The 24,926-nt window shown below is 41.7% G+C and overlaps 1 protein-coding gene and 1 non-coding gene across 9 annotated transcripts in view; one reads left to right on the plus strand and one right to left on the minus strand.

Moving 5' to 3' along the window:
- Positions 1–24,595, minus strand: part of ZBTB5 (zinc finger and BTB domain containing 5) — a 29,309-nt gene extending 4,714 nt beyond the window's left edge. Inside the window, exons 1-2 of one of the 8 annotated variants that reach the window (XM_086415913.1) lie at positions 23,821–24,038; positions 7,136–7,294 (exon numbers count right to left, since the gene is read on the minus strand). In XM_086415913.1, the coding sequence (XP_086272039.1) occupies positions 7,136–7,239 (104 nt within the window). In that variant the 5' untranslated portion in view covers positions 7,240–7,294; positions 23,821–24,038. The other 7 variants (XM_086415916.1, XM_086415914.1, XM_086415919.1 and 4 more) reach the window with 7 other exon arrangements.
- Positions 11,315–11,421, plus strand: LOC147367181 (U6 spliceosomal RNA). Its single transcript, XR_015132223.1, has one exon. It is a non-coding gene; the product is annotated as a U6 spliceosomal RNA (small nuclear RNA).
- Positions 24,596–24,926: the final 331 nt, after the last annotated feature.

Consider the following 24,926-nt stretch of genomic DNA (forward strand, 5'->3'; position numbering starts at 1 on the left):
TACCTGAGAAGTCAAGAGTTCTGCATTCCTGAGAACAACAAACTCCAAGAAACTCTAAACTGAGACTTTTGGCGACCTTAAATGATGAAAAGTGCAAATCAACATTAGTGGGAAGATGTCCAGTTCCAAATGGTAGTAGACTGCACACATGCATTTACCCTCTCCACCCCATACATACTCCCGAAACCCCGTTAAAAAGACACCAATGTTTCTTGATTTGTTGTTGTTTTAAAGGTAAAAACTCACAAGAAAAAAAGAATGGGAAAGAGGTATTAATGGCATTTTGGAAACTGGTGAGCAGTTAAACAAATGTGTGCTGACTTAGCACACCCAGAAAACTGAACCCTAAGTTACAGTCCATGGAGTCACAAAAGAGTCGGACATGACTTAGAGACTAAACAACAACAATTAAAACTAGCAGTGGTTAAATCTGACTTATATATATAAGTCCCCAGCCACCCAGAGGCTCAGAACTGGCTGCCACGGTGCCAGAGGAAGTGCAGCAAAAATGATGCCAAGACAAAAGGACTGGCTAGAAGTCTACTCAAAAAAAAAAAAACAAACGGAGGTTCCACACTGCGGCACAGAAAAGGTAAACGCACAGATACAGAGAATAGATTAATGGCTCTCTGGGGCTGGGCTCAGGGCAGGACTGCAATAAGTGACTTTCAGGGACATGATGGAAATGTTCTAATATGATGATTACGCATCAAATTTTCTAAAAATACTTGATCTGTACACCTAAAATGGGGAATTTTAAGTCGCTCAGTTCAGTTGCTCAGTATGTCTGACTCTGCAACGCCATGAATCGCAGTACGCCAGGCCTCCTTGTCCATCACCAACTCCCGGAGTTCACTCAAACTCACGTCCATCGAGTCGGTGATGCCACCCAGCCATCTCATCCTCTGTCGTCCCCTTCTCCTCCTGCCCCCCATCCCCTCCAGCATCAGAGTCTTTTCCAATGAGTCAACTCTTCGCATGAGGTGGCCGAAGTACTGGAGTTTCAGCTTTAGCATCATTCCTTCCAAAGAACACCCAGGGCTGATCTCCTTTAGATTGGACTGGTTGGATCTCCTTGCAGTCCAAGGGACTCTCAAGAGTCTCCTCCAACACCACAGTTCAAAAGCATCAATTCTTCAGCACTCAGCTTTCTTTATAGTCCAACTCTCACATCCATACATGACCACTGGAAAAACCATAGCCTTGACTAGACAGACCTTTGTTGGCAAAGTAATGTCTCTGCTTTTGAATATGCTATCTAGATTGGTCATAACTTTCCGTATTATACCACAGTAAAACTCAATTAATTAAACTTCAAAAAAAAAAAAAACGCGGAAAGAAAAACAGGAGATGAGCAAGGTCTAAAACCACCATTTCAGACTACATTTTGAACTTTAGGGCTTCTCTAAAACCAACGAGGGGCTTCCTTTGTGGTCCAGGTGGTCCGTGCTCCCAATACAGGGGGCCTGGGTTCACTCTCAGGTCAGGGAACTAGATCCCACATGCCACAACTAAGACAGTGCAGCCAAATAAATAAATATATATATTTTTTAAAAAGACGAAAATAAAACCAGACTGCTTAGAACATCACATATATCTTTGATAATACTATGGAATTACTAGGTTTTTTTTTTTACCCCTTATGTGTGATAATGGCATTCTGATTTTTTTCCCCAAAGGAATAGTTTTTAAAGAGAAAACACTAGAATATTTACAGATGAAATGACATGATGTCTGGCATTTGTTTCAAAGTTTATTTTTCATACATTGGAAAATTTTCATAAACGTTAAAAGGAAAAAAGAGATCACATCACTAAGTAGAAAAATTTCCAAAGCTGAGTTTGGAATCATTAAATATCTGGACATTTTCATCTCCTGGACTCATTAGAAACAAGAATTTGTTCTCTCCTAAGAAACTGGTATACTTCCCAGGAACTACGTGTCTGCTGATTCAAAGTCTGTGTCCCCGATGCGTGCTCAGGACACACACTTACTGTGTGGTTAGAAAACAGGGTCAATATCCCCAAAGAGGCGTCTGCGCCCCCTGCCCACAGACTCTGTAGAAGCTGAAGGAGCCACAAAGTTTAAAACCCTATTTCATCCTCTCCAAAGAAGGACCCTCTGGTCTTCTGGGAGGGGGGGAAGCAGAATCTAGTGGTTAAACTCCAGAATCCAAGCACATGCACACAGAGCACCTAGTGTGCCTGGTACTAGAGATAAAATGATCGACGAAACAGATGGGATCTCTACCCTCAGGGAGTAGAGACTAATCAATGTTCAAATACAATAGAGTACTGCAAGTGCTAAGGTGGAAAGCATGAAGAGGCCCCTGCTCTGCCAGGGGATGTGGAAAGGCGTCTGCAGGGAAGAAGCCTGCAGACCCCTGCTGGGCTTGTGTGGCTGAACCAGAGAAACTGTACTCAGGACAGCATGTGCTCGCGAGGCTGGGACCAGCTGCTACATCCACAAGTGGGCATGAAGTTAAAGTCGGCATCAGAAGGCAAGACGCTTCCCCTCACCCCTCTCCCCACCAACAGAAGACTAGCAGCTGGGTTCATATGCCCAGGAAGTCCCTCCAATAGCAGAACACTTGGGACCCCATCAAACTTCCTCACGGTGAAGCCTCCAGTCCTCAAGGCCTATTAACTCAGCTTCCAGTTACTCAGGAACACCACAAACTGGAGGGGGGGAACTTCTAACATGAAAAACAAAGTTCTAAACAAACAGAAACACATCTGGAAGAAACAGAACTAAGAAAGAAAAGCACCTATAATTAACATCCTCAGAGAGCTAAGATACTATATCCACAAAACAAGAAGAGAAAGTTTTTAATTTTTTAAAAAACATTTATTTAGCTGTGCTGGGTCTTAGTTGTGGGATCTTTAATTGTGGCATGTGGGATCTAGTTTCCTGACCAGGGATCAAAATCGGCCCCCCTGCATTGGGAATATGGAGTCCTAGCCATTGGACCACCAGGGAAGCTCCTGTTTTTAATTTTTTTTTTTAAGAGATATTCCAGAAACAAAATTATTGGAAATTTAAAGTTGCAAAAAAATTTTGTTGTTGTTGTTACTAGAAGGGCTGGAAGATTATATGGCTGGAGAAATGTGGCAGACGAGGCAAAGGAGAAATAAAAATGAATGAACAAAGGAAAAAAAGAATTAATGAAGTCCAATGTCTGAATACAAAAAGAGAAAAGACAGAAAGGACAGTGATAATCAGCAAAGAGTAATTCCCAGAACTGAAGAAGTTACTTATTCAAACTAGAAAGTTCCACCAGGTACTCAGCAATATGAGTACAATGGACAAATCCCCACGTTTGGTGCATCACAGTAATGTTTTAAAACACTTAGGATAAAGATCTGGAAAGTTTGGAGTGGGGGAGTTAACAAAGAATCAGGAATAAAACTGGCATTAGACTTTTCAAAAGCAATATTGGAAGGTAAAAGGTGATAGTTCCATTAAAATTCTCCAAGAAAATTATTTCCAACTTAGACCATACCCAAACTATCAATCAATTATGAGGGTAGGCTAAGGCATATTCAGACAAACAGGAACCCCAAAGTTTACCTCTCACATACCTTTCTCCGGAAGCTATTAAAGGTTGTGCTTAAGGAAGCTGAGAATAAACCAAGAAAAGGAAGACAATACAGAAAGTTGAGACCCATCCTGGAAAACAGGCAAAGAGAATTTTTAAAGATGCTGCTGAAGCCCAAGGTGACAGGTAGGCAGCAGGGCAGGGGAGCAGACTGGAGCAGGAAGCTGAGACCAGAGTCCCCCGCAAGGGAAGAGGGGGCAGGCAGATCACATGACACGGCTGAGGGTGCTAACAAGTTAACAGTTCTGTAACAATGTGAAGACATCATATAAAACAAGAATTTCAAATGCTGCTGCTAAGTCACTTCAGTTGTGTCCGACTCTGTGTGACCCCAGAGACAGCAGCCACCAGGCTCCCCCGTCCCTGGGATTCTCCAGGCAAGAACACTGGAGTGGGTTGCCATTCCCTTCTCCAATGCATGAAAGTGAAAAATGAAACTGAAAATGGGACAATTTAAAAACTTAATGGTTGTTTAGTTGCAATACCCTGTGTAGTCTGTTTACAGAGTCCTAATGATGTGAACACAGAGCCACATTTGAGATACTGGAAGCATAAGAGAAGGCCAGTGTGCTTGTGGGCCAGGGCAGAGGAAAGCAAGTTAAACTGCCACCTTCCCTGTTAGTCAAGAAATACTATCTCAAATACTACCTCAAGAAACAGTAATATAAGAATGTTATTTGGAAATACGTAAGTCGGTAGTGGGAAAACAAACTGAAACAAGTGAAAGTGGTTGCCTCTGAGGAGGGAATTTGGAGGGAAAAGGTCGGGATGGAAGACTGCTATTTTTAGCTCTAAACTTTATGGAACTATGTGCCTTCTAAAATATAAATATATACACACACACAATAACTTTTATAAAATGCATTCTTTTTTTTTTGGCCAACCAAGGATTGAACCTGACCCCTGGCAGCAAAAGTGTGGAGTCCTGACTACTGGATCACCCAGGAATTCCCAATATAAAATGAAATTTTAAAAAACATGGTAGATCCTTGACATTCTAAAGGCACGCACCCTGAGATCTTTGCACATCTCCAAATTCACAGATACCGTTATGGCACTTTGCAAGGATTACTGCAAGCAGAAGGCAACATGGATGCCAAGCTGCACACCAGGCTTGCCCACTTGCTCTAGTGGCCCAGCACCACAGAGCAGGCCAAGTCTTCTTGATTGAGCGAAATGACAAGTAACCAGAGAACACACACCCCAAGATCCTTGGGAAGTAACAAAAATGACAAACTCTAAATCCATCAGAACCAAGGGTCTACAGTGCCATGAGAGTATTAAGCCACAGGCCTTTGCTGTACCTTGAAAATTGCTGATGGTAAAATGCCTCAAAGCAGTGGCCATGAGTTGGCCATATTCATTGTTGAGTGAAGGGTCAACAACGGTAAGTGCAGCACACGTGCCCGTACCCCTACTCAATCAATCAGGGACCAGAGAGCTCAAGGCTTTGGGGAGATTGGTTAGACAAAAAGCCATCACTGCTCACAAGTTGACAGCCCCTGACTTGGAAAGTAAACACGTATACTAATAAGTGTCAAGTTCCAAGGAGGTGATTATTTTATAGCAGTAACAGGGAAGAAACATTGTGGTTCAAGTTTATTCAAAAGAAATAAAACAGGGAGTTGTCTTAGGAAGCTGCACTGGCCTCAGAGTCACTCTGAGAGTTTAACTGAGACCATGTCGACTGGGGCCCTGTTAGGTGAGAGCAGGCAGCACCAGACACTGAGCTTACTGCTTTCTCTCCTAATATGGAGACCAGAACCAATGCTGTAGTAACTGCTGAAGTGCCATCTTAAGTACTTTTCACTTATTTTATCTCTAATCTTCAAAACAACCCTGCCAGGTACGGCTTATTAATCTGACTTAACAGATGAGGGGAACATAAAAGACTAACTCCCCAAGTAAGTGGTATTTGGATGCAGCATATCAGTTTGAAAGAATAATGATATTCTGTCCAATGCCTTTCTTTTCAACAAGAAGCAGAAATATGACTATCTGAGGAAAAATAGCCTCCTTATTTTTTGAAATGTCAGTTACCTTGAGTATAACAAGAAACCACCACTCTTTTCCACAAAAGGTCATTCACTAAAATGTCAAACACTTAATGTTCAATCCCCTTTCTATAGAAATGGCATAAGTAGGAAGGAAACTGTAGTCTCAAAAGTACCATTCTGAGGAAATTCCGAGGGCTCAGAAACCTATGTGAAGAGACTATTGAGGTGGCTAAACATGCCCTGGAAAAAAAGCCAGAGATTTAAATAATGTTGGAAAATAGGTAAACAGTCCATATAACTTGATATCACTTAGAGATTGTCAGCCCTACACTAGATGCCCCAACAAACAGTCCTTGAAATCAACTTGAGTACTCCAGGCTCTTCTCAAAGCACCTTAGGGACAGAACTATAATGTTCTGCTGTGCCTTACTGTCAGGGCAATACAGGATTCCTTACTTCCTCCTCCTCTTCTTTAAATTAAGATTTTTTTTTTTTTGACGCGAACCATTTTTTAAAGTCTTTATTGAATTTGTTACAATATTGTTCCTGTTTCATTTTTTGGTCAAGAGGCATGTGGGATCTTAGCTCCCCAACCAAGGATCGAACCTGCAACCCCTGGATTGGAAAGCAGAGTCTTAACCACAGGACCACCAGGGAAGACCCAGGGCTCCTATCTTCTTAAGGGGCTCTAGAAGTTGTGAAACTAAATCGTGACATTAGAGATGATCAAAACCTGGAGAAACACTCATTCTCTATAAATTAATAACTGTGTTGAATTGCCCATTTAGAGATAACTCCAAACTAATTTCTCCTTAATGATAATATTCTTTTATCTCAATATCATGTAATCAGTCAATTTATGATCATTTAGATTAGCAATAGAAATCAAATCCACTACGATAAAAGCTAATTTTAGCCATAAAACTGGCCAATTAAATTATTCAACTGTTCTTTCCAGTATCTAGAGTGTCAGGAAGCACTTCAGGATAACTCAGAGCTCTTAACTGAATACAATAAGTTCATTCAACTGATTTAAGGAGAAGGGGATTTATGATTAAAGGATGTCAGGAAGCTCACAAAATCTCCAGGAGGGTGTGAGAGCAGTACTGGAATGAAGCAGAGCGTCCAACCACATTATGGAAATCATTATTGCCACGGCCACTCGAACTTTGCATGGACCCTGCTCTGGATTAGCTGCTCAGAAAAGTAGCCGCCACTGCACCTTCTAGACTAGCACTATCCAGTAAAACTTTCTACAGTGATGGAAATCACCAGCATAGTTGCTGTGCTGTCCACTAGTCACTGGCGGCTACAGAGCACCTGAAATGTGGCTAGTGTAACTGAGGAAATGAGCTTTTAATTTTATTTAATTTTAACTAATCAAATGTCTCCTGGATGGGCCAGAGTAATTCTAAATGCTCAAATCATTCCATATTGCTCACATCTGCATCCAGATCCCACTCAGGTACCTATGACCAAGGGAACCTAGTTCTCCTATCTGCACTGTAACTATGATTCTACCTCGGAAAATGGGACTCACGATTTACAGCCTATCCAGATGTAAAGGCTGGGGTGTTCAAGGCTCTGGACAGCGGCTACTCTAGCATTCCTCTGACAGTCTGAGCCCCTATCCATGCGTGCCATGTGCAGGTGACTTTGTAACACACTGCTCTACACGCAGTGGGGTGAGGTGATCAACCTGAAAACGAGAGAAGAAAAGTAACAGAAAGTCAAAAGAGCTGGTGTCACAGCACACGTGCACAGACAGCGCAGACATCTTTAACCAGCATTATCTTTTTATATTTTTTTGCTGCCCTTGGTCTTAGTTGCAGCATTCGGGATCTAGATCCCCAGTTAGGGGTCAAACCCACTGGGAGCACAGAGACCCAAACACCGGACCACCAGGGTAGTCCAACTAGCATTTACTGAGCCATTCCATAGGCCATGATAAGGAAATAAAGCTCTAGGGAATTTAAAAACTGAGGCTACTTAAAAACACGTATTTCTAAATTAATTTTAAAATAACAGTATATAATTACATATTAATTTATGAAAAATAGTATCTCCCACCAAAAAAAATGAGAGGAATTGTTTTACATTTTTGCATTAACAGAAGACAGCTAGATTCTCATATATGCTTTTGCATTCAGGCTTTTGCAACATCACACACAAGTGTACACTCATGAAAGATGTTATACTGCAGCCTGGATGAGAGAGGGGGTTTGGGGAGAACAGATACAAGTATATATATGGCTGAGTTCCTTCACCGTTCACCTGAAACTATCACAATACTGTTAATCAGCTATACCCCAATACCAAATAAAAAGTTTTAAAAGATAAACAGTAAATTAAATAATAATGAGGAGAGAGGCATTGTTTTACATTTTTGCACTAACTGAAGACAGCTGGATGCTCATATTGCTTCTGCAATGAGGCTTTTGCAATATCACACACAAGTGTACACTCATGAAAGAATGACAGTGAAAAAAGTAAGTTTTTGTATCATTATGAAAATAGTTTTAACCTCACAGACTCCTTGAAAAACTCTCAGGGGCCCCTATTGGTCCTTGGACTATACTTTGAGAACTGCTGATCTAATGAAAATTCTAAGTATAGTGGGCGATGGAGGAATGGGGAGTGAGCACTGAAATGCACAGGGCAAAACTAGTAGGAGAAATTATAAGGAGAAATTAACAGACTCATAAAAAGACAAATTCTTATCTCTAACCAGGGAAAGTCAATAGACTATGTTTAAACTGAAAAACTGAGTAGATCCAAGCATAGCTTTTCATACATGTATATAAATATCAAAAGAATTAGCTAAGAGTTGAAAGTGGGAGTCTTGGGGAAGAGGAAATGGGATGCAGGGGGGCCAAGGCCTAGTACTTAACAAATCTTGTTGGATTATTTGACTTATGTGTATGTACTTAGCAAATTACTGAGACATATATATATATCTTTAGTAAAATTTATTTTTAAAACTATAAAAAGAGCCTGAAGAGACCACAATTACCCCCACCCTAACACACACAATTAGAAAAAAGTTGCAAAAGAATTCAGTTCAGTCGCTCAGTTGAGTTCAACTCTTTGCGACCCCATGGACCGCAGCATGCCAGGCCTCCCTGTCCATCACCAACTCCTGGAGCTTACTCAAACTCATGTTCATTAAGTCAGTGACGCCATTCAACCATCTCATCCTCTGTTGTCCCCTTCTCCTCCCGCCTTCAATTTTTCCTAGCATCAGGGTCTTTTCAAATGAGTCAGTTCTTCCTATCAGGTGGCCAAAGTATTGGAGTTTCAGCTTCAACATCAGTCCTTCCAATGAACACCCAGGACTGATTTCCTTTAGGATTGACTGGCTGAAACTCCTTGCAGTCCCAAGGGACTCTGACGAGTCTTCACCAACACCACAGTTCATAAGCACCAATTCTTCAGTGCTCAGCTTTCTTTATAGTCCAACTCTCACATCCATACATGACCATAGCCTGGAAAAACCATAGCCTTGACTAGAAGGACCTTTGTTGGCAAAGTAATGTCTCTGCTTTTTAATATGCTGTCTAGGTTGGTCATAACTTTCCTTCCAAGGAGCAAGTGTCTTTTAATTTCATGGCTGCAATCACCATCTGCAGTGATTTTGGATCCCCAAAAAGTAAAGTCAGCCACTGTTTCCAATCCTTCCCCACTTATTTGCCATGAAGTGATGGGACTGGATGCCATGATCTTAGTTTTCTGAATGTTGAGCTTTAAGCCAACTTTTTCGCTCTCCTCTTTCACTTTCATCAAGTTCAGTTCAGTTCAGTCGCTCAATCGTGTCCGACTCTTCGTGACCCCATGAATTGCAGCACACCAGGCCTCCCTGTCCATCACCAACTCCTGGAGTTCACTCAAACTCATGTCCATCCAGTCAGTGATGCCATCCAGCCATCTCATCCTCTGTCGTCCCCTTCTCCTCCTGCCCCCAATCCCTCCCAGCATCAGAGTCTTTTCCACTGAGTAAGCTCTTCACATGAGGTGGCCAAAGTACTGGAGTTTCAGCTTTAGCATCATTCCTTCCAAAAAACACCCAGGGCTGATCTCCTTTAGAATAGACTGGTTGGATCTCCTTGCAGTCCAAGGGACTCTCAAGAGTCTTTTTCATCAAGAGGCTCTTTAGTTCTTCTTCACTTTCTGCCATAAGGGTGGTGTCATCTGCATATCTCAGGTTATTGATATTTCTCCCGGCAATCTTGATTCCAGCTTTTGCCTCATCCAACCCAGCGTTTCTCATGATGTACTCTGCATACAAGTTAAATAAGCAGGGTGACAGTATACAGCCTTGACATACTCCTTTTCCTATTTGGAACCAGTCTGTTGTTCCATGACCAGTTCTAACTGTTGCTTCCTGACCTGCATACAGGTTTCTCAAGAGGCAGCTCAGGTGGTCTGGTATTCCCATCACTTTCAGAATTTTCCACAGTTTATTGTGATCCACACAGTCAAAGGCTTTGGCATAGTCAATAAAGCAGAAATAGATGTTTTTCTGGTAACTCTCTTGCTTTTTCAGTGATCCAGCGGATGTTGGCAATTTGATCTCTGGTTCCTCTGCCTTTTCTAAATCCAGCTTGAACATCTGGAAGTTCATGATTCACGTATTGCTGAAGCCTGGTTTGGAGAATTTTGACCATTACTTTACTAGAGTGTGAGATGAGTGCAATTGTGCAGTAGTTTGAGCATTCTTTGGAATTTCCTTTCTTTGGGATTGGAATGAAAACTGACCTTTTGCAGTCCTGTGCCCACTGCTGAGTTTTCCAAATTTGCTGGCATATTGAGTGCAGCACTTTCACAGCATCATCTTTTAGGATCCGAAATAGCTCAACTAGAATTCCATCACCTCCACTAGCTTTGTTCATAGTGATGCTTCCTAAGGCCCACTTGACTTCACATTCCAGGATGTCTGGCTCTAGGTCAGTGATCACACCATCGTGATTATTTGGGTCGTGAAGATCTTTTTTGTACAGTTCTTGTGTGTTATTCTTGCCACCTCTTCTTAGTATCTTCTGCTTCTGTTAGGTCCATACCATTTTGGTCCTTTATTGAGCCCATCTTTGCATGAAATGTTCCCTTGGTATCTTTAATTTTCTTGAAGAGATCTCTAGTCTTTCCCATTCTATTGTTTACCTCTGTTTCTTTGCATTGATTGCTGAGGAAGGCTTTCTTATCCCTCCTTGCTATTCTTTGGAACTCTGCATTCAGATGTTCATATCTTTCCTTTTCTCCTTTGCTTTTGGCTTCTCTTCTTTTCACAGCTATTTGTAAGGCCTCCTCAGACAGCCATTTTGCTTTCTGCATTTCTTTTTCTTGGGGATGGTCTTTGATTTGTTACACAGCAATAAATAACTGAAACAGTGTGAAACGTTGCATCTCCCAACAAATCAATATTCAAATACAATCCCCAAAGGACACTTTTATTAATATCTGGGGGGGAGGGGTGTCTATTAAAATCTTTGGGGAAAATCACTTTTAAACCATTCTTAGTCCACATGGAACAGATGAATGCCCCCAAACCTCTGAGTTCCAGAAGATCCAGGGAGGCCTGGCTAATTTGGTAACCACTTCTCTTGACTACAGTGATTGTTTCAGAGATGGATATGTGACCCAAGCCATACCAGAATTAGAGTCTGCCCTGGGGACTTCTGCTGGTACCATTAAAAAAAAAAAAAAAAAAACAACAGATATTCTTGTGCTTGCTTTGGCAGCACACATACTAAAACTGGAACCATACAGAGAAGATTAGCATGGGCCCTGTGCAAGGATGACACACAAATTCATTAAGCATTTCATATTTTTCACTCACTGGGATCCTTTTTTTGGGGGAAGGGGGGGGCTGTGCCGCATGGCATTCTGGATCTTAGTTCTCAAACAAGGCATCAAACCCACACTCTCTGCACTCAGAGTGGGTTAACCACTGGATCTCCGGGCAAGTCCCTCACTGAGATCCTTATCAATGCCAGTGTTAGAGAAGAGAAAAAGGAAGGACTATCTCAAAAAAAATGAGAAAGAGAGAGGAAAAGAAAGAGATATTCTCTTCACTCAGACTGCAAGCTGTGAGGAAGATGTAAGTCTAACACTGATGGTGTCGATTTTTGCCTATTTGAGAATGAAGCCAACACAGAAGGAAGCAATTCCAAAGACAATGTACTGATGACATCAAGACCCTGGGATCCAGCCATGACAGTAGTTGGTATGATTCTAGGACTTTCTATTTCATGAGCCAACAAACTCCCCTTTTACCTTAACCAGGTTCATGTTGGATCTCTGTCACACAGTAAAGCTCAAATCATAATCTTTATAAAAAATATAAATAACATGGCTATATTGAAACATTTTTGGATCTAAAAAGAGTATTTTAAAACTTCAGTCAGTTTGGGAGGTATGAAATGTGATGGAAAGGAGTCATGAATCAAGATCATGCTTATTCAAAACTCAGAAGCATCTCTAACAAACTCAGAGATCCAGTCTAAAAGCTATAAAAGAGCTCATGCTAAGAAGATAAGTGTTCTATGAAAAGCTGCCTGTCTGAAGCCTTAAAACCAAGGAAAAAAGCTTCATATCTTTTTAAAAGATTTCAAAACATGACTGCGTTTATATGGCAGCAGATACCGCAAATAATTTACCAATTTCTAAGATAGAAGGAGGGAGGAGAAGGGGACAACAGAGGATGAGATGGTTGGATGGCATCACCGACTCGATGGACATGAGTTTGAGTAAACCCCAGGAGTTGGTGATGGACAGGAAGGCCTGGCGTGCTGCAGTCCATGGGGTCGCAAAGAGTCGGGCACAAGTGAGCAAATAAACTGAACTGTGTTTGACCCGAAGCAAGTGTACACTACAATATTTATCTGTAGGAACAGATTGTTAGTAACCTCCAAACTAAATATAATTAAGAAAATACACTTATACCACTGCTTATTACATTAACATGATCAAGAGCTAACTGTTTTCTCAGTAGATTCCCTTTCCTAATAGTGCTTTACTTAGACTAATAAAAAAACTTCATTTGTGTTCTAGGAGAACAAGCCAGTTAATAGCACATTTTAAACTATCTGATGTATATACTGACCTACCCACATGCTTTTCAACAATATACTTAGTTTGTAAAGAAAAGTACACCCATACTCAAACATCATCTACCACACAGCAAGCGATCTGCTGCCCATCTGCCAGGGAGGACCTGCAAGGCTCCACCACTGAGAAGCATCTTAACATTCTAAGAACTCTTATGTTCAGTATCCCTAATCTAGATAAAACCCTAGCAGAAATATAAACAGAACTTTCCCTCTACTTGTAGAGATGACAAAAGTGAAAATGAATGTATAAGAGTACAAAACAGGCAAGGTCCCAGTCAAGCAGGCTAGAATTTTGATGGGGTTCCAAGTCCTGGAATCCTACAATTCATCCATATTCTGATCTGACCAACTGAGTGAGACTAGCTAGGCACGCAGGTGCCTAAGGTTAGCTTCAGATACCACATCCATCAGCCTACTTTCTTTCTTTCAGTTTGGCTGTGCTGGGTCTTTGTTGCTGGGCATGGGTTTTCTGTAGTTGCAGCAAGCAAATTTCTCATTGTGGTGTCTTCTCTTGTTGGAGAGCACAAGCTCTAGGCATGCAGGCTTCTCTAGCCTGCATGCAGGCTTCAGGGATGCAGCCCTGCATGTGGGCTCAGCAGTCATGTAGCAAGGGCTCAGTTGTGCCACAGCATGTGGGATCTCCCTGGATCAGGGATCAAACCTATGTTCCCTGCATTAGCAGGCTGATTCTTAACCACTGGATATGACTAATTTCATGGTATCTCTGGTTCTGTTGTGTCAGGGCTGGTTCAGAAATTGGACTTGTGTGCTAAGACTTTTCAGTCATGTCCGACTCTTTGTGACCCTATGGATTGTAACCTGCCAGGCTCCTCTGTCCATGGGATACTCTAGGCAAGAATATTGGAATGGGTTGCCATGCTCTCCACCAGGGTATCTTTCCAACCCAGGGATCTCTCCAACCCAAACTCGTGTCTCTTATGTCTCCTGCATTGGCAGGTGGATTCTTTACCACTAGCACCACCTGGGAAGCTGAAATTGGACAGATTAAGTCTATTAAAAAGGAAGTCCATAAATAACTGAACATGAGCATGACTGGGGATGTCAAGCTAATGCCAGAAGCCCTTACCATCTCACCCTACTCTTCAATGCTCCCACTTCACCACCTTGTTTTCCAGTGGAAAACCCCTAGGAATTAGCTGACCTAGAACTTTATAATTCAGTCTGAATAAGTTATTAGCGCCCTACTTATATTCCAGTGCAAAGTCAAAATGCTTCTACTAAAACCGCCTGTGGAGGCCAGGGACTATATTTCCTCTCTCTCTCCCAAAGTGCCTGATATAAACTCAATGAAGTATTTGTAAAGTAATTTTAGATATTTTATTGGCCCCTCATGCAGCATGTGGGATCTTACTTCCCCGACTAGGGATCAAACCTGTGCCCCCTGCATTGGACGTAAGGCATTTTAACCACTGGAATTTTGTATATAGATGAAATATAACACCATATTACCCAACAAGTCATTTTCCTGAGAATCACAACTATCCCTAAAATCAGCCAGAAGTCAGAAAGAAGAAATCTCAGAAATCCAAAACAAAGATCAAAGCCTACACATATATGAAAGATTTCCTCACAGGGAAGTCCTGAAGCCCTCACAATAGTCTTTTGTTTCAAACAAACAAAATTCAAGTTTTTCTAGTTTTCTAACTAACTGAAGACAGGCACAAAAAATTCTAGAATGAGAACCAGAGGCGGCTGCATGCTGACAGCTGCAAAAAGGGACAGCTGACCCACTAAGGGGGAAAAGGGGCCCAGCAGCATGTACTAGAGAGGCTATTAAACCTAAAGATCTTAAAAGCCAAGGAAGGTGCTTGTGAATTTGATTTACAAATTCATTCATCTAACATTTTAAAGCTCCTACTTTGTTTAAGATTAAGCACTGTGGATCAGAGAATTTCTAGGGCACAGTCAGTCTTTACTGTCACAGGGGCTTAGTGGGCAACAAGACATACACAGATAACCATAGCTCAAAGAGAAAAGCATTAAGTGCCACCAAGAGATGATGGTACTCAGGAGCTCAGAGAAGGCAAAGGGTATTTTCAGCTTCATGGTGGTTCTGATACCAGAGCTAGGAATTATTGGTTTGGATTTGGATAAACTGTAGATGTAAAGTACATTCTAGACAGAGGTAAAGGCAGGGAAAGGTTTGAGGTGGGGGAAGCAATGCATTCACTCTGGCTGCAAACTAGGTTAGGCTAGAAAGACAGGTACTGGAGAGTGAATGCTCATAACTGATATTAATGATTACCGTGAGTCATCAGAAAAGCGAACCATGAGAGGCACACAATTTTGAACTAAAGACTATTATCATTTTTTCAGATAACTTTTGTAAAAAGCACTTTTTTTTTTTTTTATGTATTGTTCACAGTATGTCAGGGCTCTGGGTTGCAGCATAAAGGTAAGTTGCTGAGAGGTTACTGGTCTGCTCACAGAACTGATGGGAAGGCTGGCCATCTAAGCTTGAACTGGGCAGCAGGAACCATCTGGCCAGAACGCAGTCTCTGTCTGTGTTGGACAAGCCACTAGCACAAGGAAGCTGACTCTACAGGGTATCTGATCTCCCTTTCCCTTCTTCTATCACTAATTTTTATTCTTGAACAGGTTTTTTTTTTTTTTAAGAATACATGAGATGAAATGTGAAGTGCACTTGAAGCAATTGTACTGCATACTGAAATACGTTGTCTCAAGGAAAACTACTTGTGTAATTTTTGAGACATAAGCTGAACTGTTTTCTTCAAATACCATTTTTACTTGGAAGAACAAACAACAGACAAACTATGGTTATTCAGACTTGAGTATCTGCCAGACATTTTCTTGAAAACGAAATGAGCCTGTCATTTCAATGAAAACAATCTACAGTATTTGCTGCCTATGATAAAATTTGAGCTTTTAGGTGAAAACAAACCTTTTGGAAAATTTGTGTTTGCCACCATAGGCTTCAAAGCATCCCAAAACTCAAAGTCTTCTGACAAGACCATTGGTAATGTTAATGTCATGTGATTTTTAAAATACTGTATAACAAGTGGGTCAACATTTGAAAGATCTGCGTAACTCAGTGAAACAATATTTTCCAAACATCCAATGTTGTAATCATATCACAAAATAATGTATGGGTAAAAAAATTCAAAGTGCAAGATATAAACTAATATATTTTAATGCAACCATATGATATGGCTTCACATCCTACAGCAACTAAACACTCAAGAAAATTACATCTGTCAAGTTTGTTACAGTATCAGAAGAGAATATCCAAGTTCATCTGAAAAAGCTACTAAAATACTCTTCCAACTACACATTTGTGAGATGCTTGATTTTTCTTTCAGGCTTTAATCAAGAGTATAACACAAGGGACTTCCTTGATAGTCCAGTGGTGAAGACTCTGCACTCCCAAGGCAGGGGGCACAGGTTTGATCCCTGACTGGGGAACTAAGATCCTGCATACCGCACAGTGCAGCCAAAAATAAAAATAAATATATCACATCAATTAGAATATTAGAAGCAAGTATGAGAATCCACCTGTCTTCTATTAGACATTAAAGAGATTTGCAAAAAATGTAAAATACTGCCATTCCAAGCACTCTTGGTACCTAGAACTTGGTTTCAAATACAATTCTCTAAAAAAAGAAACCAGGGCTCCTTGAAGAAGTGGATAGTTCTAGGACTGGGGCAGGAAATATACAAAATAAGCCTGCAGCATCTCACAGTACTAAAGTGTAAGGAAGTACTTCAAGCAAACAAACATGATAATGGAAGTAGGTGAAAGCTCTTACCCAACAGGAGTAAGAGCTCTCAAAGACCAAAGTTGGAACAATTGAACAAAAAGATAAATAGTACTGGATTATAACCCAAAATATAAATATCCAGAGGTCAATATTGATATAAATGAGAGAGGAGACAGATCTGCTGTGCAGACAAATTCCAAATAATTTATGTAGCTACTCTGCCCTTAAAGGGGCTGGAACATAACTCTCCACTCCTTACTGTGACTTCCTCCCAGGGTAAGGGATGGAAAGGGAGGGGAGGGGAGGGGAGCGAAGGGACGTAACAGTGGAGAAATCCGACCAACACTGTCTCGGCCAGGTGACCAAAGGCAACATCAACGGTGATAAATTATGTTGATAGTCTCCATCTTGGTATGTACCATATGTTCCTGTCATGAGGATGGTCTTCCCCGAAGACACCCATAACCTCTGTCTAACTGTGGGAAAAATCAGACAAATCCCAACTGAGGGATATCTTACAAAGTATCTGACTGGTACTCCTCAAAACTATCAGAGTCACTGAAAACAAAGAAAGTATGAGAAACTGTCACAGCCAGGAGCTTAAGGTGACAAAATGACTAAATGTAATGTCATTATATTTAGCAATGAGATCTTGCAACAGAAAATTGACAGGAGGTAAACAACTAAGAAAGCTTGAATGAAGAATGGACTTTAATTAATAATAAAGTATTGATAATGGTTCATTAATTATAACCAATGTACCATACTAATGTTAGATGTTAATAATAGGGAAGCAGGGTGTGGGTTTATATTTATGGGGACTCTGTACTATCTTCACATTCTATACATCAAAAACTGTTCTAAAAAATAAAAAAACATTTTTTTTAATGCCACTCTTTTCACTAGATATTTGTTTTGGAAAACAGTTTTCATAAAAATATGTTATTTATGTTAACATGTAATAGGTTTATTTTTAATGAACACTTAAAATTTTCCCTCAATATTAATTTCTAATATGTTAAATATCATAGCTATAACTCACAAACTCTTTGGAGTCATCAACAATTTTTAAATGCGTAAAGGAATTCTAAGGAATTCAAAAAGTTTGAAATAGCACTGAAATAGGTTAAGTTTCACATATATGGAAAATGCATATATGTGGAATCTCACTTTAAAAAATAGAATAAATGGAACTTTAGTGTAAAGGTAGCCTTCAATTTATACATATATTGTGCTACTCAAATTTACAAAACAAATTACTTAGCATTTTCTCAGCAATATTACCTTCCAAGTTCACTCATGAAGTATGCCTTTTAACCTGTTATGATGGTAGAAAACAGTCAAAGCATTTGTGCAATTTAAGTAACACTGCACTACACTTACCACTATACTTCAATTAGTTGGATGAAAGGGTGGAATGCCTACTAAGAGCCAGGTCCTGTGGGTACATATTCTCTCCTATGGATGGATGGTCAAGCAGTGACTGTCATCCCCATGTCTAGGGCCAACATCACCTGACTAGTACAGTAAGTGAAGGAGAAGAGGTATGAACCTAGGTCCAACCACAAAACTTCAGCCACCAGGAAGACACAGGCCCAGTGGCTGATAAGAGAATATCCAGAGAGACAGTACACAATTATTAATACTAGTGTGACTCGCTAGTAAAGTAATGCTCAAAATTCTCCAAGCCAGGCTTCAGCAATATGTGAACCGTGAACTTCCAGATGTTCAAGCTGGATTTAGAAAAGGCAGAGGAAACAGAGATCAAATTGCCAACATCCACTGGATCATGGAAAAAGCAAGAGAGTTCCAGAAAATCATCTATTTCTGCTTTACTGACTATGCCAAAGCCTTTGACTGTGTGGATCACCACAAACTGTGGAAAATTCTGAAAGAGATGGGAATACCAGACCACCTGACCTGCCTCTTGAGAAATCTGTATGCAGGTCAGGAAGCAACAGTTAGAACTGGACATGGAACAACAGACTGGTTCCAAATCAGGAAAGGAGTACATCAAGGCTGTATATTGTCACCCTGCTTATTTAACTTATATGCAGAGTACACCATGAGAAACACTAGACTGGAGAAGCACAAGCTGGAATCAAGATTGCCAGGAGAAATATCAATAACCTCAGATACGCAAATGACACCACCCTTACAGCAGAAGGCAAAGAAGAACTAAAGAGCCTCTTGATGAAAGTGAAAAAGGCAAGTGAAAAAGTTGGCTTAAAGCTCAATGTTCAGAAAACTAAGATCACAGCATCTGGTCCCATCACTTCATGGCAAATAGATGGGGAAACAGTGGAAACAGTGTCAGACTTTATTTTTCTGGGCTCCAAAATCACTGCAGATGGTGACTGCAGCCATGAAATGAAAAGATGCTTGCTCCTTGGAAGAAAAGTTATGACCAACCTAGACAGCATATTAAAAAGCTGAGACATTACTTTGCCAACAAAGGTCCGTCTAGTCAAGGCTATGGTTTTTCCAGTAGTCATGTATGGATGTGAGAGTTGGACTGTAAAGAAAGCTAAGCGCTGAAGAATTGATGCTTTTGAATTGTAGTGTTGGAAAAGACTCTTGAGAGTCCCTTGAACTGCAAGGAGATCCAACCAGTCCATCCTAAAGGAAATCAGTCCTGAATACTCATTGGAAGGACTGATGAACTCCAATACTTTGGCCACCTGATGCGAAGAAATGACTCATTTGAAAAGACTCTGATGCTGGGAAAGATTGAAGGTGGGAGAAGGAGACAACAGAGGATGAGATAGTTGGATGGCATCACTGACTCAGTGGACATGAGTTTGAGTAAACTCCAGGTTGGTGATGGACAGGGAGGCCTGGCATGCTGCAGTCCATGGGGTCGCAAAGAGTCGGACACGACTGAGCAACTGAACTGAATTGACCTGACTGTGAGCAAAGGTTAGGAATAAGGATTAGGAGATTGGAGGGATGAAGCTGAAAAGCAAGGTCAGGGTCAAGAACTGGAAGTTGAGTGAAAAGAAAGGTGTGTAAAATAACAGCTAAGGAGTGAAAATTAGAGTAAGGGTTCTGAGAGAGCTGGGAGCATGGGCTGCTCTTCTCTTCCTCAAATCCTCCTTTACTGCCAATACTACACGCTGCCAGCACCAAAGACCACACTGCCAAGCCTTTGTCACCGCCAAAAGACCCTAGTTTGGAAGGTCAGCAGGATGCAAGATAAGCTTTTTCTTCTCCTTCCACTGCTCTTGCCTATCGCTCCTCCCAACCCTGCCCTCCAAGAGGCTGGTGCCAAACAAGAATCAGAGAGCACAGCTTTGTGGAGAAGAGGGGCTGAGTAATAGAATGCATTCCCCGTGGCAGGATCACCTGCTAAAAGGGGAAGATCTTGATCTGCCTAAACCTGTCAGGGAGATGGTCAGCCAAGATGGTGGCCCACCAGCAGGATGCTGTCTGAAAGACGGGCATGCCCAAGTCAGTCAGTTCCAGGACAGAGTCTGATAGTACTGCACTTCAACTTCAAAATAATTTACAACAAACTTCGCTGCTTTATCCTGTTCAGAACTTTACACCTGCACTGTATTGTCCCAGAAATGTTCCTTTCTCAGGTGCTACATTTTCCTAAAATTTACAATGACTAGCCAGCCAACTGATTATCCAGATAAAAAAACATCTGTAGCCACTTAACACTCAGACGATGGTACAAACTTCACAAAGGTATGAAAAAATCTATAGAAACCATTCATCAACGGCTTCTTTTAGCTGCTTGTATATTTGAGACTATATTTTAACATTTTTAAGAAGTCTAAATATATTTTCTGTTATTTAGAAAATGTTGCCTGACACCCATTTGAGTTGCCCTTGACACACACAACCTTTTCAGCAATTTTTAAAAACAGCCTTTATTGCCTTTTACCCCTGACAGATCAAGATACATATTTCTTAAGAAAAAAAACTAAACTTTTATCAAGAAGAAAGCCATTCTGAAGCACTGGAGACACTATTATTGATGGTGCCTTTTCAGGAAGAAGATGAAAAATGGATTTAATTCATTTATTATACCAAGTTTACTTTCAAAGCAGTATATCCCTTCATTATGAATTATTTATCAAATCAAGAGTATTCAGCAAGCAACTGATACTTCACCTGCTGAGCTGCTTTTAACATTCTATTCAAAATAAAATACAATGTATGTTACTAAATGTGCTTAGATTTTTGCATTATCTGTGATTCTTCTCAAAACAGAACCCCCAAACAGTGGGTTTTCTTCTGCCTGTACTCCTTTGGCAGATCCTCTCTGCAGTAGAGACGAAAACGGAAGGACTACAAAATTGAAGGTCTTGCATTTTTAAAGAAAGACAGCTGAGTGGATTTTAAATTATAACTCACTAATTAAGGTGTATTGAAAAATCAATTACACCAAGTTAACAACATCTTGTACAGAAGAAAGGGGGAGTGATTCACCCTGATTATTTTAAACTTTTAAGAAGCAGGAAATAAAGCATTTGTAAACTGTTATCAAGTACACAAAGTAACAAGCACCAAGCATAGTCTCCAAAAAGCAGACCCAGCACTCAATCATCCTTTAAAATGTCAAAGAAACAAATCAGTTTGCTAGTTTCCATCTATATAAGGAAAAATATTACTTTCAATGGGATTCTTTTCAGTAACAAACTTTCTTTTTAGTGCAAAGGCAGATTTGGAAACTTAATTGGTTACAATTAACATGGAATTAATTGGATACAAAAGTCTTTTAATAGTACCATGTTTCATTAAATCTAGGATGATACTGCTTATAAAGTGCAACCCCATTTAATGTAACATTAGGGGGGGAAAGCGCTGCCAATTAAACTATGGCAGAATGCTCACTTAGGGCACCCTACCCCCACCTCCTGGGTCGTTAATACTAAAATGTGAACAGAATGCAGTTTAGAATCAAGGAAATACTGGAACCTTAAACATATCATTCAGATATGTTAGAATATCACAAGGAAAATTATCTACAGATAAAATAATCTTAGATACTAAAACCGTAATCTATCTATATTACACTAAAATGTCAGTACTCTAACACAATTCCTAATCTGTTTGAGCTGTCAGAAAGGTAACTCAAAGCTTTTAATAAATGTATAATTAGTCAAATGCAAGGCACCTCCTAAAATTGGAATCTGGAGATTAAAAGCCACTATTCAGTGATGGAAATGATGAAAACAACTGTAAGAGCAATAGTTCACTCAGAAACAGCTGGTCTTTTAGCCTCAGTTCACTTTATATTTAGACAAAAGGTGCCTTGTAGAGTTACATTCCATCCCACCTGCTACACTCATAAAATCTGGCTTTACTGGACAGCATCCATATTTGAGAAATGTTAAATACGGTAAAAAAAAAAAAAAAAAAGGAACTCTTGTTCTTAAAACTGACAGACAGGAAAAGTATCTGTTTACAATAGACTTACATTAAAAAAAACAAAACCTTTAGACTAATATGGAATCAATACCTTGGGCTTTTCTTTCCCCATTCCAAAGAGAATTTGAGGCAGATTCAAGACTCTGTACAGCACTAGAGCAAATTTTGTCATTTCTCACTGTACATAAGATATTTTTAAGTCTTGCCCATACTAAAGAACTCCAACATAATTCACACGAAGTACTTTAAATACTAAACATTTACCCATACATACATTCTGTACCCAAGTATTTTTTTAATGACTTCAACTTCTCGTGATAGTCTTGAGACAAAGCCTCTTTTGAGAGCACTGACCCCCTAAGTTTAGCAAAACACCCCACTCTAAAATGCTTTTCTTCCAAATCTGATCACTTTCAGGATTTTGCTAGACACTTCAAATAGCCAGAATACAGCTTGCCAGTATCCCCTGCGAACCACGTTTTGACACAAATTTTAGGAAAGAAAAGGGAAAGCAAGAAAACATGTTGATTTCAGGACTCTAAAAGTCCTGGTTCGTTTTATTTAGCAAAACACAAGAGCCCAGAACAAGCCCTTAACCAGTTAAGTCTTACCTGGCAGGTCACCAAGCCAACAGTGGTGGCAAAGCCAGTCTTCCCAAATTTCCTGGGATTTCCAGACCAGACTAAAGCAGTAGAAGGAGGCCTTCCCTTGGTTTAGGGGCTTTTTTCCAAAATCCTCTCTCTCTCCTCTCTCCACCTGGTCTCTTTCTCTCTCTGCTAATCTTTTAGCTTACCACGCTCACCACGGAAACCACAAAAACAGAACGCAGTTTCTCCAGAAAACAATGAGACACCTAACCCACCTTCTTTAAATTAATCTAAATCACAACAGCCAGAACAAGGATAACAAATCATCAGTGATGTCTAAGGCACAGCATTCTCTTCAACCTCTAAAGAAAGATCCCAACGTACGTAATATCTTCTACCTACTACAACTGAAAGGTATATGAGCATATTTTGGATTTTTGCTTCGATTCTTGAAGGTGAAGGGTTTCTTACTTTCATTCGTTAAAATTAACCAGAACCCAAGCATACTACTTAGTATTCAAGACTTTGCTGCGCCTTTACCTATATTTTTTTCCTCCAAATTATTAAGAATTTGGGTCCTATTTAGAAATTAGCTTCCACAGTACCCTCCACGATGCCAGAAAGCAGAATGACTTAACGACAAAGGACTTTCTTTAGAAGGAAACAACCTAACCCTCGACCCCCCCCCTTTAATTTACTGCCTAATGTTAGTATCTAAGTAGTATAAATCTTTATGTCCTCCAAACGAGGGGATGAGGGGGCAAGGCTGTTCTTCCCACTGCATTCCCCACAGCTCCTAGCACGAAGCTTGGAAGCAGAGGCCGTCCAATAAATGCCTATAAACACTTTAGTCCTCTGATAAGTTGGGGCATTCCAAAACACTAACTCCATCCGTGCAGGGTCAGCCTCCGGTTCCCGATTCCAGACCGCCTTGGCCTTGCTCTGATGAAATGAAACCTCGTCGCTCAAAAAGACCCAGGATGGGTGCAAGGGAGCCACCCGACCCCATCCCGCAGATCTTCTATTCACCTCGCCAGGCTGTTGGTCGCAAGCCGTTCCCACCCGAGCCCCGTAACCAACGTCACCCGCCGGCAGATGCAAGTGGGCAAGAACCCCCGCCCCACCCTGCGGACAGACAGCCTGGCGTCGGGACACGGGGGACGCCTGCGCAGAACACGCCTCCCACTAGCCTGGCCCCTCCGTTCCGAGGGTTAACAATACTCCCTCAGAAAGACAGACAGGGTAGGCGGGGGTAGGGTGTGGAGGGGAACCAGTATGCGTCTGCGCGCGTCTGGACGCCAGGACGAGACCCCGCTCGCGCCGCCCACCCAGCACCCCTAGAGCTCAACCGTCTCCACGTGAGCGCGCCCGCGCGCGCCACCATAGCTCGCGTTGACAGGGTCGCCTCACCTGAGCCGGGCTCCGCCCCCCTTCTCGAAGGAAGAGGCGGTGACCCTTCTCCGATCCCACCCGACAGTGTCGGAGGACGTGGAAACGTCCAGGCTGGCGCCTCCGTGATGGGATTCCTCCCTTTTCCGCCCACCCCGCCTCTAGTCCCTCAGCTCCATCAGCCAGTTCGCCACCGCACTCTGAGAATACCGCGGCGGCTGCCCACAGCAAACGGAAGTGACGCAACACGACTCACATACTCCGCGGCTTTCCTCCTCCTCTCCCAGCCCGTGCTGCAACCAATCAGAAGGGGAGAGGGCGGGGCAGCGTCAGAAGGGCAGCCAGTCGATGCTCGGAATCCGGAGGAATTTACTCTGTCCCCGGAAAGCTGACCAATCCAGGGTCCCAAGAACCTCGCTGTGTTTACTACCGACCGAATCCGTGAGCCCTGCGACCAATAACCGTTTGCCTTACAACACGTAAAACTGTTATCAAACGCCTTTTAAGGCGGTATTTATCACCAAGCGGCTCTAGGTTTGGACTACAGAAAAGCGACTGTGTGCCGAGGCCAATCGAGAACCGTTGTGGTGGAGGCCAGCAGGTTTTCCGCCGAATCCCACCAATCACAACCACTGCTGCCTGATATCTGAGCCAGGTGTGAGCAGAGCCCGCGAGGTAGTGGGTCCCACTGCTGCCTGGACCCTAAGGATTCCTCCATCCTCACGGGGCCCGGTTCCCTCTTTGGTGATCCCGGGCCCCCTCGACTGCGAATTCCCTTTGCGGGGCTCACACAGTCACCGGGTCCGAGGTTGAGATCCCACCTCGTAGAATTTGGAATAAAATAAAGTTCCAAGAAGATGTTTAGGTTGAACTAAGCCGAGATCCAGGCTAAAGACGTTGAACTGAAAATGGGATGGATCCATCTGACCGCAATTGAGTCTGACACTGTCCCACAGGCAATCCCGGTGGCGACGTCGCGAAGCGCTGGCGCCCAAGTAGTCTGGCACTTAGCGCGGTATTCCGTGTGTTGTGTGTGTCGCTCAGTCGTGTCGGACTCTTTGCGACCCCATGGACTGTAGCCCAGCAGGCTCCTCTGTCCATGATATTCTCCAAGCAAGAATACTGGA

The sequence above is a fragment of the Bos grunniens genome, chromosome 8 (genome assembly GCF_055505025.1).
Source record: "Bos grunniens cultivar Pamir isolate PY7600 chromosome 8, Bosgru_T2T1.0, whole genome shotgun sequence".
NCBI classification, from domain to species: Eukaryota; Metazoa; Chordata; class Mammalia; order Artiodactyla; family Bovidae; genus Bos; species Bos grunniens.